The 14,079-nt window shown below is 43.9% G+C and overlaps 1 protein-coding gene across 2 annotated transcripts in view; it reads left to right on the top strand.

Annotated features, from left to right (window-relative positions):
- Window positions 1-4,878: 4,878 nt before the first annotated feature.
- SETBP1 (SET binding protein 1) overlaps window positions 4,879-14,079 on the top strand; it is a gene marked incomplete at both ends in the record, with an annotated part of 352,207 nt that continues 343,006 nt past the window's right edge. For both annotated transcript variants that reach the window (XM_079717030.1, XM_079717031.1), the window contains one exon: window positions 4,879-5,364. In XM_079717030.1, the coding sequence (XP_079573156.1) occupies window positions 4,879-5,364 (486 nt within the window). The remainder of the gene's footprint in view (window positions 5,365-14,079) is intronic.

Genomic DNA, 14,079 nt, shown 5'->3' on the forward strand with positions numbered 1-14,079 from the left:
GGGTAAGCACATAGGCAAAGCCTAAGCCCATCAGAACTGCCTGGAGGCCTTGGTACCAGCCAGAGTGTTGGGCCCCACCCTTGGAGCCATAGGTGGGGCTTGCGAATTTGCATTTCCACCAAGTTCCAGGATTAGTAAGAGTTCCCTCAAGGCTGCAGGTAGTGAATGTGTTCTAGACTAGGAAAAATACTTCCATTTTGTAGATCATGGAGGAAAGAGGATGTACTTACTCCCTGGGACTCATTTGGGTCATGGAGCCCATGGAGCCAAGCAGGAGTCCCCTGGGCCCTCAGACGAATAATTCTGTAGGCTCACACTACCCACTTTGGAGTGTCCCATAGGTCTATGTCTGTGCAGGGTATAATCACACAGTCTTGAGTATGGAACAGACCTTGGTCCTGCTCAGTTCATTGCTGGGATAAGTTGGAGTAAGGGACTCAGAGTGACTTGTCTAGCATCTCACTGTCGGTGAAAGGCAGGCCTAGTGTTTGGACTGCTCTCTCAGTGTTCTTTCCCAAGCACATCACAGCTACTCTCCTCTCCCCTCTATTCTCCTGGAACCTGCTGAGTGGTCATTTCCTAAGCAAGCGTTATTGTTCCTATGGTGCTCCTCTCATTCCAAGTCCTGCAAACAGCCACAGAAGGGTTAACTTTTGTTGGCCTGAAAGCCTGAGCCAGTACAGAGTGTCCATTGTGCGCTGCCCCCTCTGGAGTCATTGCTGGCTGCTGGAATGTGACAAGGCAAACCGTTTTCACCTTGCTCTTGTTTTCACCCTCCTCTGTGAGTGCGTTGAGTGAATGTGTGCGTGTACTCACAGGACACGTTGGCAGTAGTGCCACAAGAGGACTCACAGTGGTCTCTCCGATGCACCAAAAAATGGAACTGTGAATTTGGGATGGTAGGTACGTGCTGGGAGAAGGCAAAAGGAGAACAACAGCTTTGTGTGCTTGTGAAGTAAACAAACGGGTTATGTTTCTTTGCTCTTTACTTTTGAAAGTGTCTCTCTTACATGTGGCCATAAGGGGCATAGACAGTGAACTGCGCAGGGGCCGCCTGCCTGGGTGGAGCTACAGTTGGAGTAGTTTGAACCACAGGACTTTGATGAGCTGTCAGGGGCTAATTCATTTTCATTCAGAAAGAACTCCATGAAGTCCTCCATGTGCTCCATCCTGCACTGGGTGCTGAAGCAAATGTAAGTGTTGTACAGCTACAGTTGGTCTCAGCTTGAGCCTGAATTGCAATAGAGTAAGGAAAATAAGAGTTGTGTACTGGAAACAATGAGAAGACAATATATGACTAGTATTTAGTTGCAAGCTCTACAGCTGCGAGCAGTGTTAAGTCAGGCCAGGGAGTGAGTGCTGTGGTCCAGAGTTTGCAGTATGTTGCCATGGAGAAGTGAAGACTTGGGCATGACCTTGAAATGTGGGAAGGCTTGGGATCTGTTTGTTCATTTGATCATTCATTCCTTCATGCAACAAACATTTGGAGAACACCAGCTGTATGGCAGGCATCACCTGCATGGTTGGAAGAGGATATAAGAAAATATTCTACAAAAATATCAAGGCAGAAAGAACTCTGTGTGTGTGTGTAATGCCACTGTGGAGACTGGTTTGACTTGAATAGGGAATGCAACTTGTTGGCTAATGAGCCCTAAGACTGAATTCTTAAGGTAAACCAGTAGGGAAAGTCTGGAATTGATGTGTTCCTGGATGGGATTATTTGAAACTGCATTACTGTTTCATCTCTAGTTTTTATACTTGCGCTGCCCTGGTTTGGTCCTCATGCAGCAAGAATTGAATTTCAGCCGAGCCTCTTTATGGTCCCCCTGCCTCTAATATCAGGTTCCCTTAATTCATCCCTCACACCACATGCCAGAATTATCTTTCTAAAGCATAACTTTAATAATACCCCTTCCCTACTGACATCCCCTACTTAAATGGCTTCCCATTACCTTTAAGATAAAATCCAGCTCATTAGCGTACCATTCAGGGATGTCCATGATCTGGCTGTAACCTTTTATCTCCAGCTATACCTCTTACCAGTCACCACATTGTACCACACCTCCTAGCCAAACCTCAGCTTTCTCTTTCCTGAACATAACCCTGTGTGCTCCTGCCCAGGCCTTGCCTCATGCTGTTCCTTCTGTTTGCCATGTCTTCCTTCCCACTCCACTTATTGAAGCCCCTCAAGGTCAGAGCCATATCCTATGCTCTCTTGAGGACTTCCTGTGTAGTTTCCTATCTATCAGTCTACACCTTGCCCAAGTGGAAAACCCTTTCTCTTCCCTTTGTTTCTATCCCTTATTATAGGACATATAAAAATCTCTGTTTTGTTTTTCACATCTTTCTTCAAGGTTATAACCTCCTTGAGGAAAGAGATTGTATTTAAATTGTGTATCTTAGGATCTTGACTTGAGGAGAACTGAAAAAAGAAATTGTTGAATACTCATTTTTTATGGATCTCTTACTATTTGAGTTTCAAGTTTTGGAACTTTGTCTTCTGTATTAATTAGTTAATGATTTATACTACTAAATATAAGAAACTCTGAAGTGAGTCATTTTTTAAAGGGAAGATACTTTCTCAATACAGATAATTTATCCACTTCGTACTCCTATCTATTCCTCTAAAGTTTAGATTTTACCTTCTTTTCTCTCATCACAGAACCTGCAATAGCTATTGACCTACTCTGGTTCAAAGGTCCAAATAGATTTAGTTGAGGAAATTTTATGGAGGATATGCCTCAGCTTTTGCTCTGACCAAAGGACGCTTTACGGGTAGGTACCAGGGAATTAAAATGTAACACTGAAGATTCCTGCCAGAGGGAGTAAACCACTGAACACTGTTGCCATAAGAAACATGGCTACCAATTTGTATGGTTTTTTGCTCAGTAGAGGTAAATAGGGACAGGTTCTCAGGCATCTTGATGCCTCCAACAGCAGTGTGTTATCTGACACTAGTAAGAGAGGCCTCAATGAATGTTGACTTGAATATGACTTTTTAAAACCTATGTAAGGTTTTGGGCAGGTAGGCAGATCAGTCTAGATGAGACAAGAATCTCACAAGTAAAGGAAACATAGTGTCATCTGGTCTAACTGCCCTCCTCTGCTCCTAAGTGGGGACTTGGTCCCTTTTGTAGCATGGGGCACAGGTGGCAGTCCAGTGTTTGCTTGACAACTTTGGGGAGGATGCTCGTGCTCTCACCAGGCAGCCAATTCTCTTGCAGAAGTGCTGCATTCATTGGGTTTTCCCCTAAGTGGAAGCAGTTGTAAATGTGTCTTTCTGTTGGGCTGTGCAGTTTCCATGAGCTGAGTATGTTCCTGGGCTTCTCTGGGGAGCAGGGTCCATTCTGAAGCCCTGCTGCCTTGCTGGCTGGCTTCCTCACAGGGCGTCAGCTGAAATTGTACTGATTCCAGAGGGAGGAAGTACCTGGTCGGTTTCCAGTTCTTGGCTGTTCTGAATGTATGTTTGCAGGCATTTTTGGCATTTTCTGGTGGGCACATTTGCTGGTCAGTTCCTTAAATTGATGGGTTCAAAGGTAGCAGCCTAAGGTATGCTGTAATGCCTTCTGCTGAGTGTTCAGCCATTTGTGAAGGCTTGGATGTAATCTTACCTACAGCCAGGGGTAGAAGGAGATGATGTCTTGAAGTTGAGGGCGGCCCCAGGGCTTGAGGTTTTCTCTTGAGAATGAGCATTTGGGCTTTCTTTTGAGCTTTAAAAATGATGAGTATGAAATTGGGAATAATGGGACATGGAGTGAATAAGGGTGAATGATAGTTTAACTGATCCTATGATGGTTTGGTGAGGAGAAAGGCAGAATAAAAAATCCTGGGGGGATTCCTGGCACTTCCAGAGGCCTGTGCAATGCTCCCTCTCTCCCCTCTCTTTTTTGTTGTCATGTAGACATAACACCACTTTATTTAAGGTCTAGGAAGGGAATTAAAACTGTCTCGGGTGACTATTTTTATCTAAATGATTGATAATGATTAAATAACTTTTGTGTTGGAAACATTTTTAGCATTTGTTTTGCATTAATCACAGCATTAGAAGTAATTTCTCACTGAACTCTTTTTGTTTTCCTTTTACAAGCCTTCACCTAAGCTTTGCATTTGTTTATTTTAAGAAATAAAGACAAGACTTGTGCATGATTAAAATAATTCATAATGAAAGATAATAAAGGAAGAATGGTCCAGAGGTTCTTCTCCTGAGGGGATGGAGAGCTTGGCCCAGGCAGCTCAGGGCTGTGTTCAGCTTTGTGTTCAGTTTTTGCAGTTTTCCCTTCACATGTGAGAGGGAAGTTGTGCAAGAAGCCAGCCAGATGCAGTTTCCACAGACCTGAGCATCAGCTCTTAGACTTCCTTTCATCATGGTTGGCTTTGATGGTGACTCAGCCAGCTGTGGCTTTAGTATAAGAAGCATCTAGCTTGTTACTGGACTGGAGGACTCACCTCTCTTATCTTTATTCTTGGGCCCACAACCATAAAAATTAATAACAATTCAATGAAAGCCTGTGTGTGCGCGTGTGTTTCCCCCTCTGCTCCAATATAATATAATTTGGGGATGTGCACTTTCTGGTTTGATTTCTTTCCAATCATTATTTTTCTGATGCCATAGATAAGTGAGGTGGGATGGGGCTTCTGGAACTTAGTTTGAGTTACCTTTGAGGTCATTTTCCTTCCTGCCGTGGCTAATTATCTCTCTGCTTCTCAGTTGCAGATCTGATCCCTTCTGAACAACCTCACCGTGTCTCCATCCCTGGGACTCTGAACCCAGCAGCTGGACCACTTTCTCCTTGGAATTTTGGGAGCCCTTTCTTCTCACCTTTCCCTTTTCCCTTTTCCCCGTCCCCCTCCTGAGAACTCTTGGAGACTAGGATTGTCATGGAGTCCAGGGAAGTCTTAAGCGGTTCCCGGCAAAGGGGGAGTGAATCGGAATTCCTGCCGGTCTCCTCAGCCAAGCCCTTGACTGCTCCTGGCTGTGCAGGGGAACCTTTGCTCTCTGCTCCGGAGACTGGGAAGGGGATCCCAGTAGGCGGAGAACGCATGGAGCCAGAGGAGGAGGATGAACTGGGCTCAGGACGGGATGTGGATTCCAACTCCAATGCAGACAGTGAGAAATGGGTGGCAGGAGATGGTCTGGAAGAACAGGAGTTTTCTATCAAGGAGGCAAACTTCACAGAGGGGAGCCTGAAGCTGAAGATTCAGACCACGAAGCGGGCTAAGAAACCCCCAAAGAATCTGGAGAACTATATATGCCCACCCGAGATCAAGATCACCATCAAGCAGTCTGGGGACCAGAAGGTGTCCCGTGCTGGGAAAAATAGCAAAGCCACAAAGGAGGAGGAAAGAAGCCACTCCAAAAAGAAGGTAGGGATCCCTGTTGACTAGGTTTTTTCCTGTTTGTTTTTGCCATTTTATCCTCAAACTTTAAGGGTCTATTTGCTTATTACTTAATTATTTATAAATTACTAATCTCCTTGATGGAATACTTAGGACCTGCAGAATAAATGTCTCTGATATCTCGGTATAGTATCCAATTTATTATTATGGATACTATCGACCAAAAACAAAACAAAACAAAGCAAAAAAGAAACTACTAGGGTTATAATCCTGGAAGTTCCTATTTATTGTGTAGCAGCCAATTGGCTGGGTCAGATCTGGCTAAGCTGTGACAAAATTTGAGGGTGTTTTTTGGTTTTTTTGCTTTAATATTTGCATTTGTTCTCACAGTCAAGAGTAGGATGTTGAAAATTTTGGTCAGTCAGAACAGTCAAGATCAGTTATAACCTCCTTTTGGTTTCAATCACTGCTGTAAGTCTTTCTACAATAGATAAATCACTTACTTGACTGAGGAAGCCCAGTCTTTGTAGTAAATGAGGCTCTTCTAGGGCTGAGAGATCATTATCCTGGAAGCCGGTGGTGAACTTTAGAGCTGGAGAAAGGGAAGGGGTAGGGGACTGACATGAAGCTTTATCTAACAAACTGTAGACTTTTAAGATTGAGTGTTGAATGAACTTGGTACATGGTCATTTTCCTCATGAAAGTCAATGTGGGTGTGGAAAGCAGCTCTCTAGGTGATTTAGTGATGTTCTTTGGTTGGGAATGTATGGATCTAGGTTTCATTGTATTTATTTTGTGTCACAGAGGGTTACAGAGACCTCCCTTTCTGGGAGGGGTGTGGCACTCAGCTGTGATAGCAGAGGGCTGCCCTAGTCTAGAAAGTTTTTGTTTCCAAGAATCTCTGGGTCTTGTGAACAGCTCTGAAAGGAGCCCTCTTGCTGACAGAGTTTTGCAGTTCTAGGTAGTAGATGTTAACCAGAGTCTTTGTAACTCTCTCCCCCACATCATAATTATTTGGACTCTGGACATGATGGAAGATAAAATGGTCTATATGAATGAACCTCTCTCCTTTATAGCCCAGAGGTAATCTGTAGTGTTTCTGTTGACAGTGGTTTTTGAACTTTGGGGTAGTCATTTTCAATAAAGCTGCTAAGAATCATGTTGTTTCTTTAGTGTAGGGCTTGTACCCTTCCTTATGCTAGGCATTTTGGCAGATTTGTCGAAGTTAAAATCCAAAAACTTGGACTAGAAGAGACTTTTCTGGGTGACCAACACCCACAGTTTGCTGAGACTATCCTGGTTTTTAAACGGAAAGTCCTGCATCCAGGTTCAGTCCTGGGCAAGCCAGGGCAGTTGACCATTGACTGTAACATTTGGAACACAAAGGAATCTTTAGAAATTGGTGTGTTTTTACATAGCATAGAGGTAGTGCTTTCCCCTCTCCCCTCCCCATTTACAACTTTGCGATGCTTTCTGGGTTCTCTGTCATAAAACCGAGGATTATCTACATGCACATGGAAACTTTTGAGGTTTTTGCAAGCAGGTGCAAAGAAATTCAAGCAGGCTCAGAAAGTTAGCCTTTGCTTTGGAGTCGGGTCTCTTCAGCTTTGAAAATGAGTATCTTTGTCTCTGGGCACTGAGATGGCACAGAGAGTGTTGTTGGATTTTTGTGTGGGTGAGCAGTCTTGAAAACTGTGGCAACAGTTTTCCCTCCATCCCCATCACTGCCAGAATTTGAGTAGCAGCCCACAGTTTTGGGTGTGCAAACCCAAATTCACTATCCTAGAAAGAGAGTAAGTTGTCCTGGTCAGTACTACTTTCCTAAGGCCATAAGATTGTTCCCAAATATAGGCTTCTGTCTATTGGAATGCCCCAGAATAAAACTCTGGAATTTGTGACATGGGGATGATTTCAAAGCTGAAATGTGCAATGGACCTCCACTCTCATATCTGAAATTCTCAGGCTGGTCATTCTCACCCAAAAAGTTGGATGCCCTTTTGTGCTTTATTGGAAAGAGAGAAGAAATTGCTTCTTTGAATATGTGACTTACCAAGTATGCATTTCTAAGCCTGAGCAGTTGGAGGGGGAAGAAAGGAAGGAGAAAGGCTGAAATTCAATGTACAGTGCTGTGTTATGCTGGCACTGTAATGGGAATATCTATGAAAATTTTAAATTGTTAGAAGCTTGCTTCATATTGTGCTCCTTTATCCTTCCTACGTTATGCCTAGAGCTGATTCTTTCCAGAGATGAACGAATAAAGTTATCGGTACTGGGTCTTAATCATTTGATAGATGATAGGAAGTTCTCTGATCTCTATTGGATTAGAATGTGAACTTTATTACTCTTCAAGTGCCTGTTGTTTTGCAAACAAGGAGTAAGCAAAAGCTGGAGCTGAGGTGGAGAGGTGGAAATCTTGCTGACCATTTGTACAGAAAAGTTCAGTGGAATGAGCTTGCAGAATTTATTTATTTGTATGAATGGGAAGTACATGATCAGTAATTTGAGATAGGGAAAAGGATGAGGGTGGCATTTTGTAAGCATCAGATCAGTGTCTCTAAAATCTAGTCTTCTGGATTTTTTATTTTGAGGCAAGTTGCTCACTGAAGAAGTGTACATGGAGTGGCCCCTGGGACTCAGGTCCTTTGCTAAGAGCTTGGAAAAAGGCTCTGTTGAGCTGGTCCTTGAGCAGGTGGAGATGCCTACTTGGGTATCACCTGATCATATATGCTGACTTAGAGCAGGTTTGGCAAACTGTAGTCCGTGGGCAAAATCCAGCCCCCCGCCTATTTTTATACAGCCCACAGGCAAAGAATGGTTGGGAAAAAATCAAAAAGAGAATAATATTTTGTAAGATGGGAAAATTATATGAAATTCAAATTTCCCTGTCCATAAATACAGTTTTATTGGAATGGAGCCACATCTATTTATTTACATTTCGGCTATGGCTGCTTTTGCACTTCGACAGCAGAGTTGAGTAGTTGTGACAGAGAGTGTATGGCCCTCAGAGCTTAAACTATCTGCTATCTAGTTCTGACCAAAAACACTTGTTGACCCGTGACTTAGGGGAAGGACAGTGAGTTTTAGGATAACAAGGATTTTGTTTTATTTCATTTTGTTTTGAATGATTCAGCCTCCAAACTTGGAGGCTGGGGAAAAATGAGTGTTAATCATTATGTGCTTTTTTTGTGTTGTTTTTTGTTTTTGTTTGTTTTACTTTTGCAGACCAATCAATTTTGTTCAAGTCATTGTTTGACAGCCTTTGGCAAAGGCAGCTTATATTAGATCCCAAATGATTTGCTTTTTCATTGTTTTTTGTAAAAAGAACGTTCTGTAGGATAATGATGGCATTCCTTACATATCACAGCTAGTTTTCTGCTACTTCTATCTGTACATGTTCTACTGCTGTAGGGTGAGGAGATGTGGGGTGCAGCAGATGTATGTGTGGTATGCTTAAGAGCTTTATTCCAAATTTCAAACCTAGGCCCAATCCTCCAAACTGGAGAGTTGTTACAGATTTTCAGGTAACAGGGCCACTTCAGTAGTAGGATGGTAGGAGGGACCCATGAAAATACCACTTCACTGGCTCAAGGATGTGTGGACACTTCCAACCAGAGGACAGGTCACCTCCCTTCCGTGTAAACTTAGGATGGCACTTGAGGTGCTGCCTGGAAGAGGGTTTATGTTGAATTGATTTATGTGGGGTGTAAGAGCAGCATTTGGTAAGAAGTGGAGGCTGAAAAGAGAGCTCAGAACATATTTTAGGGCCTCAGAATTGTCCTTTGGGCAGGTCCTGAGTTGCAGATGGATGATCCCATAAATACATCTTGCTCTTTATCACAGCACCCATGTTGTTGCATCTTAGACTGACTCAGGTAAGTGGTATAATAACTTAAGCTTCCTCTACTTTCCTTCTAGGTCACTCAATAAAAACAATAGAGAACATGAGAATGAGTCTCTAGAAGCAAGTTCAGGTATAACATGTGAACTTAAAATGTTCCAACAGTGACAGGTTTTTTTTTTTTTTTTAACATCTTTATTGGAGTATAATTGCTTTACAATGGTGTGTTAGTTTCTGCTTTATAACAAAGTGAATCAGTTATACATATACATATGTTCTCATATCTCTTCCTTCTTGCATCTCCCTCCCTCCCACCTCCCTATCGCACCCATCTAGGTGGTCACAAAGCACCAAGCTGATCTCCCTGTGCTATGCGGCTGCTTCCCACTAGCTATCTATTTTACATTTGCTAGTGTATATATGTCCAGTCCACTCTCTCACTTCATCCCAGCTTACCCTTCCCCCTCCCCGTGTCCTCAAGTCCATTCTCTACGTCTGCGTCTTTATTCATGTCCTGCCCCCTAGGTTCTTCAGAACTATATATATATATTTTTTTAGATTCCATATATACGTGTTAACATACTGTATTTTAAGAGGCTCTCAGCTGGATAGAGTTTAGCAGCTCTCCTCTTTCTGAGGACTTTCTGTGGGTGTCAGGACACCCACCAGGTTCAACGGCATGAGAAGGAGAGGGTGTTCTGAGACAAGCACTGTACAGTGATCCAGGGTAGAAAATGTGGTGTGGTTATTTGCACCAACTGGCTTTGTGACTCTGGATCTGGAATATAACCTTGCTGAAGCCCTGGTTTCCTCATCTGCCAAATAGAGATGCTAGTTTCCACATGATATAACCCAATGTAAGATTCTAGGAAAAAATGGGTAATTTACAGAGCACACGTCATAGTAATAGTTCCGATTTATTGAGCCATGTGGCAGACCCTCGGCTAGCTCTTTTATCTGTATTCACGTTCTCTATTAGTCCTTATTACAGTCCTGTCGGACAGATGGTATTTATTTACAGATGAGGAAATTGAGGCTCAGTGGCTTCAGATAAGCAGGAGCAGAGCTGACCTTTGAAGTCAGTTCTTCTAGACTGTTTGGCCAATGCTGGAGTCCAGGCCTCAAGTGCCCACACGGGAAAGGGCTGCTGGGAGGTGAGGATCCAGCATGAGGGCATTTCTCTCCCACTTTCCCATATTGGCAAGGATGGCAGGATCATAACCTGGCCTGCTGTCTTAAATTCCAAGTGTTTCAAAGCCTCATGAGTTAGAGTCTTATTTCTTCCTTTATTGTGCTTATGGATTGTTATTTGCTTCTATTTTGTTTCTTTAGACTTAATGTTCCCCTTCCCCCAGCTTCATCAGGAGAACCTATTTTCTCTAGCAGCAGAGACTTCAACCTCATATTCCTCAGGGCCTGCGATGGTCCTAGGAGCATGATCAGGATTCCTTCTTAGTAACCCCATGTAGAACATCATCATATGTGTATGGAAAGACCCTGTGTTCTCTTTTGAGTACTCATAACCCTCTCTTGGGAAGTCTAATAGGTCACAAATTCATGTACTCATACTTCAAATAGCACCTTCCTCGTGTCAAACACACAAAGTATGGGAGAGGAAAAAAGGCTTTTTAGGTGATGTAGATGGGAAGCCAGTCTGGCATCAGATTGCAGAGAATGATGAATATCAAATAAATAAATGGGTTTGCATTTAATTCTATAAGTAATGGAAGTGCTCAGCAGGCTTTGAATTGGGGAAAGGAAGGGTTGGGGGTCCAGGGAACATGACGAAAGTGGTATAGGGAAGAGAAGCATAAAAGGAGAGTCTTGGTAGTACAGTTGTCAGTAAGGAGGGCTGCACCAGGGTTCTCCATTTCCCCTGTAGACTGCTGAGATGCACATTTCTCGCCTGACCCTCTATGGGTTATAGCAGTTTGGAGGGGCTGCAGGAGGGAGGGCACGTTGGGCAGGGGATGAAAGGTGGCTCAGATTGCTGGACCTCTGGTGCTGCACCCATCGCCATCTCCTCATCCACTCTGATGGGTGGTCCTGAGCATCCAGCAGAGAGCCTTCCACCCTCCTTAGGGTTCAGGCGTCCCTCGCCATCATCTGCGCAGCCCCTTCTCTGGTCACTCTGAGGTGCATTGCTTGGCTGAGGGCTTGCCCTCCCTTCCTCAGGGTATGTGAATGTGGTGCTTTGAAGTCCTGGGAGTATATGAGCTTCTTCTCCTACAGCATCCTCAACCTGGCTGGGAGAGCAGGTCTGGCCAGCATTTCTTCACAAGAAGCTGAATTTCCCCTCTCGTTTAATTTTATATTTTCTCTCTATAGATTTTTTTTAAAGCAGCACATTCCTAGTTATTCATCAGACTGCCTGAAAATTTTGTTTCCTGATAGGTTTCTCTATAGTTATTTCAGAGCTAAAAACCTTTTCCATAAAGTAATTGTATCTACTGAGCAACAGGTTACATTTGACATCTGGAGTTGATGTTCGGGAAAGAACACTGGACTTGGGGACAGGAACCCTAGGTACCAGCTCTGCCTCTGTTATTAACAGCTTCAATAAGAATGCTTTACCTTCCTGGATCTCAGTTTTTGCATGTTAAAAAAAGAAAGAAAGAAAAAGAAAACCAACAGCTTTTGACCTCTGAAGCCTTATTTCTCTTCCCAAAACTGGAAACTTCAAGAGTCATTCTGTGAGATGAGACAAGACTTTCTCTTTAAGAAAACTAGTTACTATAAACAAAATTTTTGACCTCTCTTAGGGACCCACTGTTCTGTTATCAGATTGTTTCCTTTTTGCCCCAGTGTCAAAAGGCCTAAAATTGTGGGAGCAAATGTCAGAGTTGAGCTTAAAAAGTGGTGAGATTTATCAGACTTGCATTCCATGAAGATATTCTGGGAATGTTTGGTTCCCCTCTTCCCTCCTTGTGTGCTTCTTGTTTTCTTCCTGTGTTTGGGATTCTCTGGGGGTTTAAAGCATGGTGCTGGCTCTTTTCCTCTTGGTACTTAGTTTCATTTTGGACTTCAACAAGGAACATCCTTTGGTGAACTCCTCGCCGTTGAAGATAAACCTGTCAGAGTAAAAGCAAGAAAATTGTGTTCTCGTCTGATAGAGAGTCATTCATTCCCTGAATTGTTCAGGTAAGAAACAAGGGATCTGTTAGAAAGAGTACCTGTCCTGAGAGTGGATTTGAACTCAGATCCCCTGATTCTAGACCAGGTTCTCTGCAGAGAACCTGCAGTAGAACCTGGGCTCCCTATAACCTTAAGCAAGTTACTTAACCCCTTGAAACAGTTTCCTAACTGTGTGAAAACCAGGATAATAGTAGCACCTCTTTGCTGGTGTCTTGTGGAGTTGAAAGTGCCTGGTGCGCTTAGCACAGCACCTCACTCAGTGTGCATCACCTTTATTCCTGTTCTGCTTCTCTCTCTTCCAGGTCACCCACAGGACCCTCCTCAGTACAGGCACAGCTAGGTACACAGTGACCTGCAGTTGTGCTGGGTGCCTAGGAGGCGTGGGCTGTCTAAGAAGCCATGTGTTTCTTTAGGCTGATCCTGTTTTAATACTGCTCGTGGCTATGTTGAATTGTGTTGGCTGGGTGGCGGTGCCAGTGTCTTATTTCTGATGCCTGCACAAGCATCTACTAATAAAGCATGCCACTAATGCTTTTTTTTCTTGGTGGTGAGAATTGGTATGGGATTTATTTAGAGATGATTCAAAGATCTTTTATCTCTGTGGTCACTTATCTGCCAAATCAGGATTGCTGCTAAGCTCAAAGCATGACTCAAAATGAAACTTTCGGTGTAGTATCATAAGAACGACCAAGTGGGGTTCAGCTGGTGCTTCCTTGCACCCCTGCCACGCTCCCAGCATTTGCAGAGTCACCCGCCCTTCTCCATCATCCCAATTCTACATCCTTGAAAAGTCCTCTCTTAAGGCATTTCCATTTGACCTTCAGTTGCATTGCCTTTTTTTATTTTTAATAAAAGGCAAGAGAAATAATCCTGTTTTGCCCTTCTCTACCCTATCCTTCGGGTCTTCTGATTCCTGCAACTTTAAGTGAAAAACATCCCACCTTCAAAACACTACAATGCAGAACATCCCAGGATGTCCCTCTCCTGCCTTTCTTGTTCATGAGACATGAGTCACTTTGGTCAGGAAGTCACTGGGTCTGGTTAAGGGCTGCCTAGGCAGAGAACATGGGGATGTGGCAGTGAGGTTCTCAAAGCCTGGGCCCCAGGCATTGGTTCAGGCTCCTGACTGCCTTACATACAGAAATCAAACACATGAGGCAATGAAGCCTTGTGTTATAGGGGTTTGGTTTATCCACAATAAGCTAAAAATTTGTGTTATAATTTTCACATGGCCAAGTTACTTTGGGGAAATGGTTTCAACTCGTTTGGTCCTCAGGGTGACTTGACTTGGAAGGTGGCATTAAGGCTCTGCTCCCCACATGCCCACAAGTGGAACCAGTGGCCAGAGGGAGAGGCTGCCAGTGGGGAAGGCAGAAACTTAGTAGAGCCAGGTTCCCAGGAGGTGTGCAGACAGACACAGCATGCAAACACCCACATGGACTAGCAGTTGTATGCAGTGTGTGCAGGAGTCTGAATTATGTGCTGTCTGGTGAAGCCGCAAGCCCTTGGTGCAAGCTGAGGCCGCTGTCAGAACACGGACAGCCAGCCCAATCCCTGCATTGAGGGCAGGTTTGGATGACATAACTTCTAGGGCTCCTTCCCACCTTCCATAGTATTCCATTGGATCTTGGCCTATGAAGGCAGGGGGCCTCCGTCTGTACCTGGAGTGTGCCTTTGCCTCTGAAGCCCCAGGTTTGTTTTTACTCTTGCCTGCCCCTCCCTCCTCAGACTAACTTCCCTCACCTCCCCACTAGCCTCTGACCTCACCA

The sequence above is a fragment of the Hyperoodon ampullatus genome (genome assembly GCF_949752795.1).
Source record: "Hyperoodon ampullatus genome assembly, chromosome: 13".
Lineage (NCBI taxonomy): Eukaryota > Metazoa > Chordata > Mammalia > Artiodactyla > Ziphiidae > Hyperoodon > Hyperoodon ampullatus.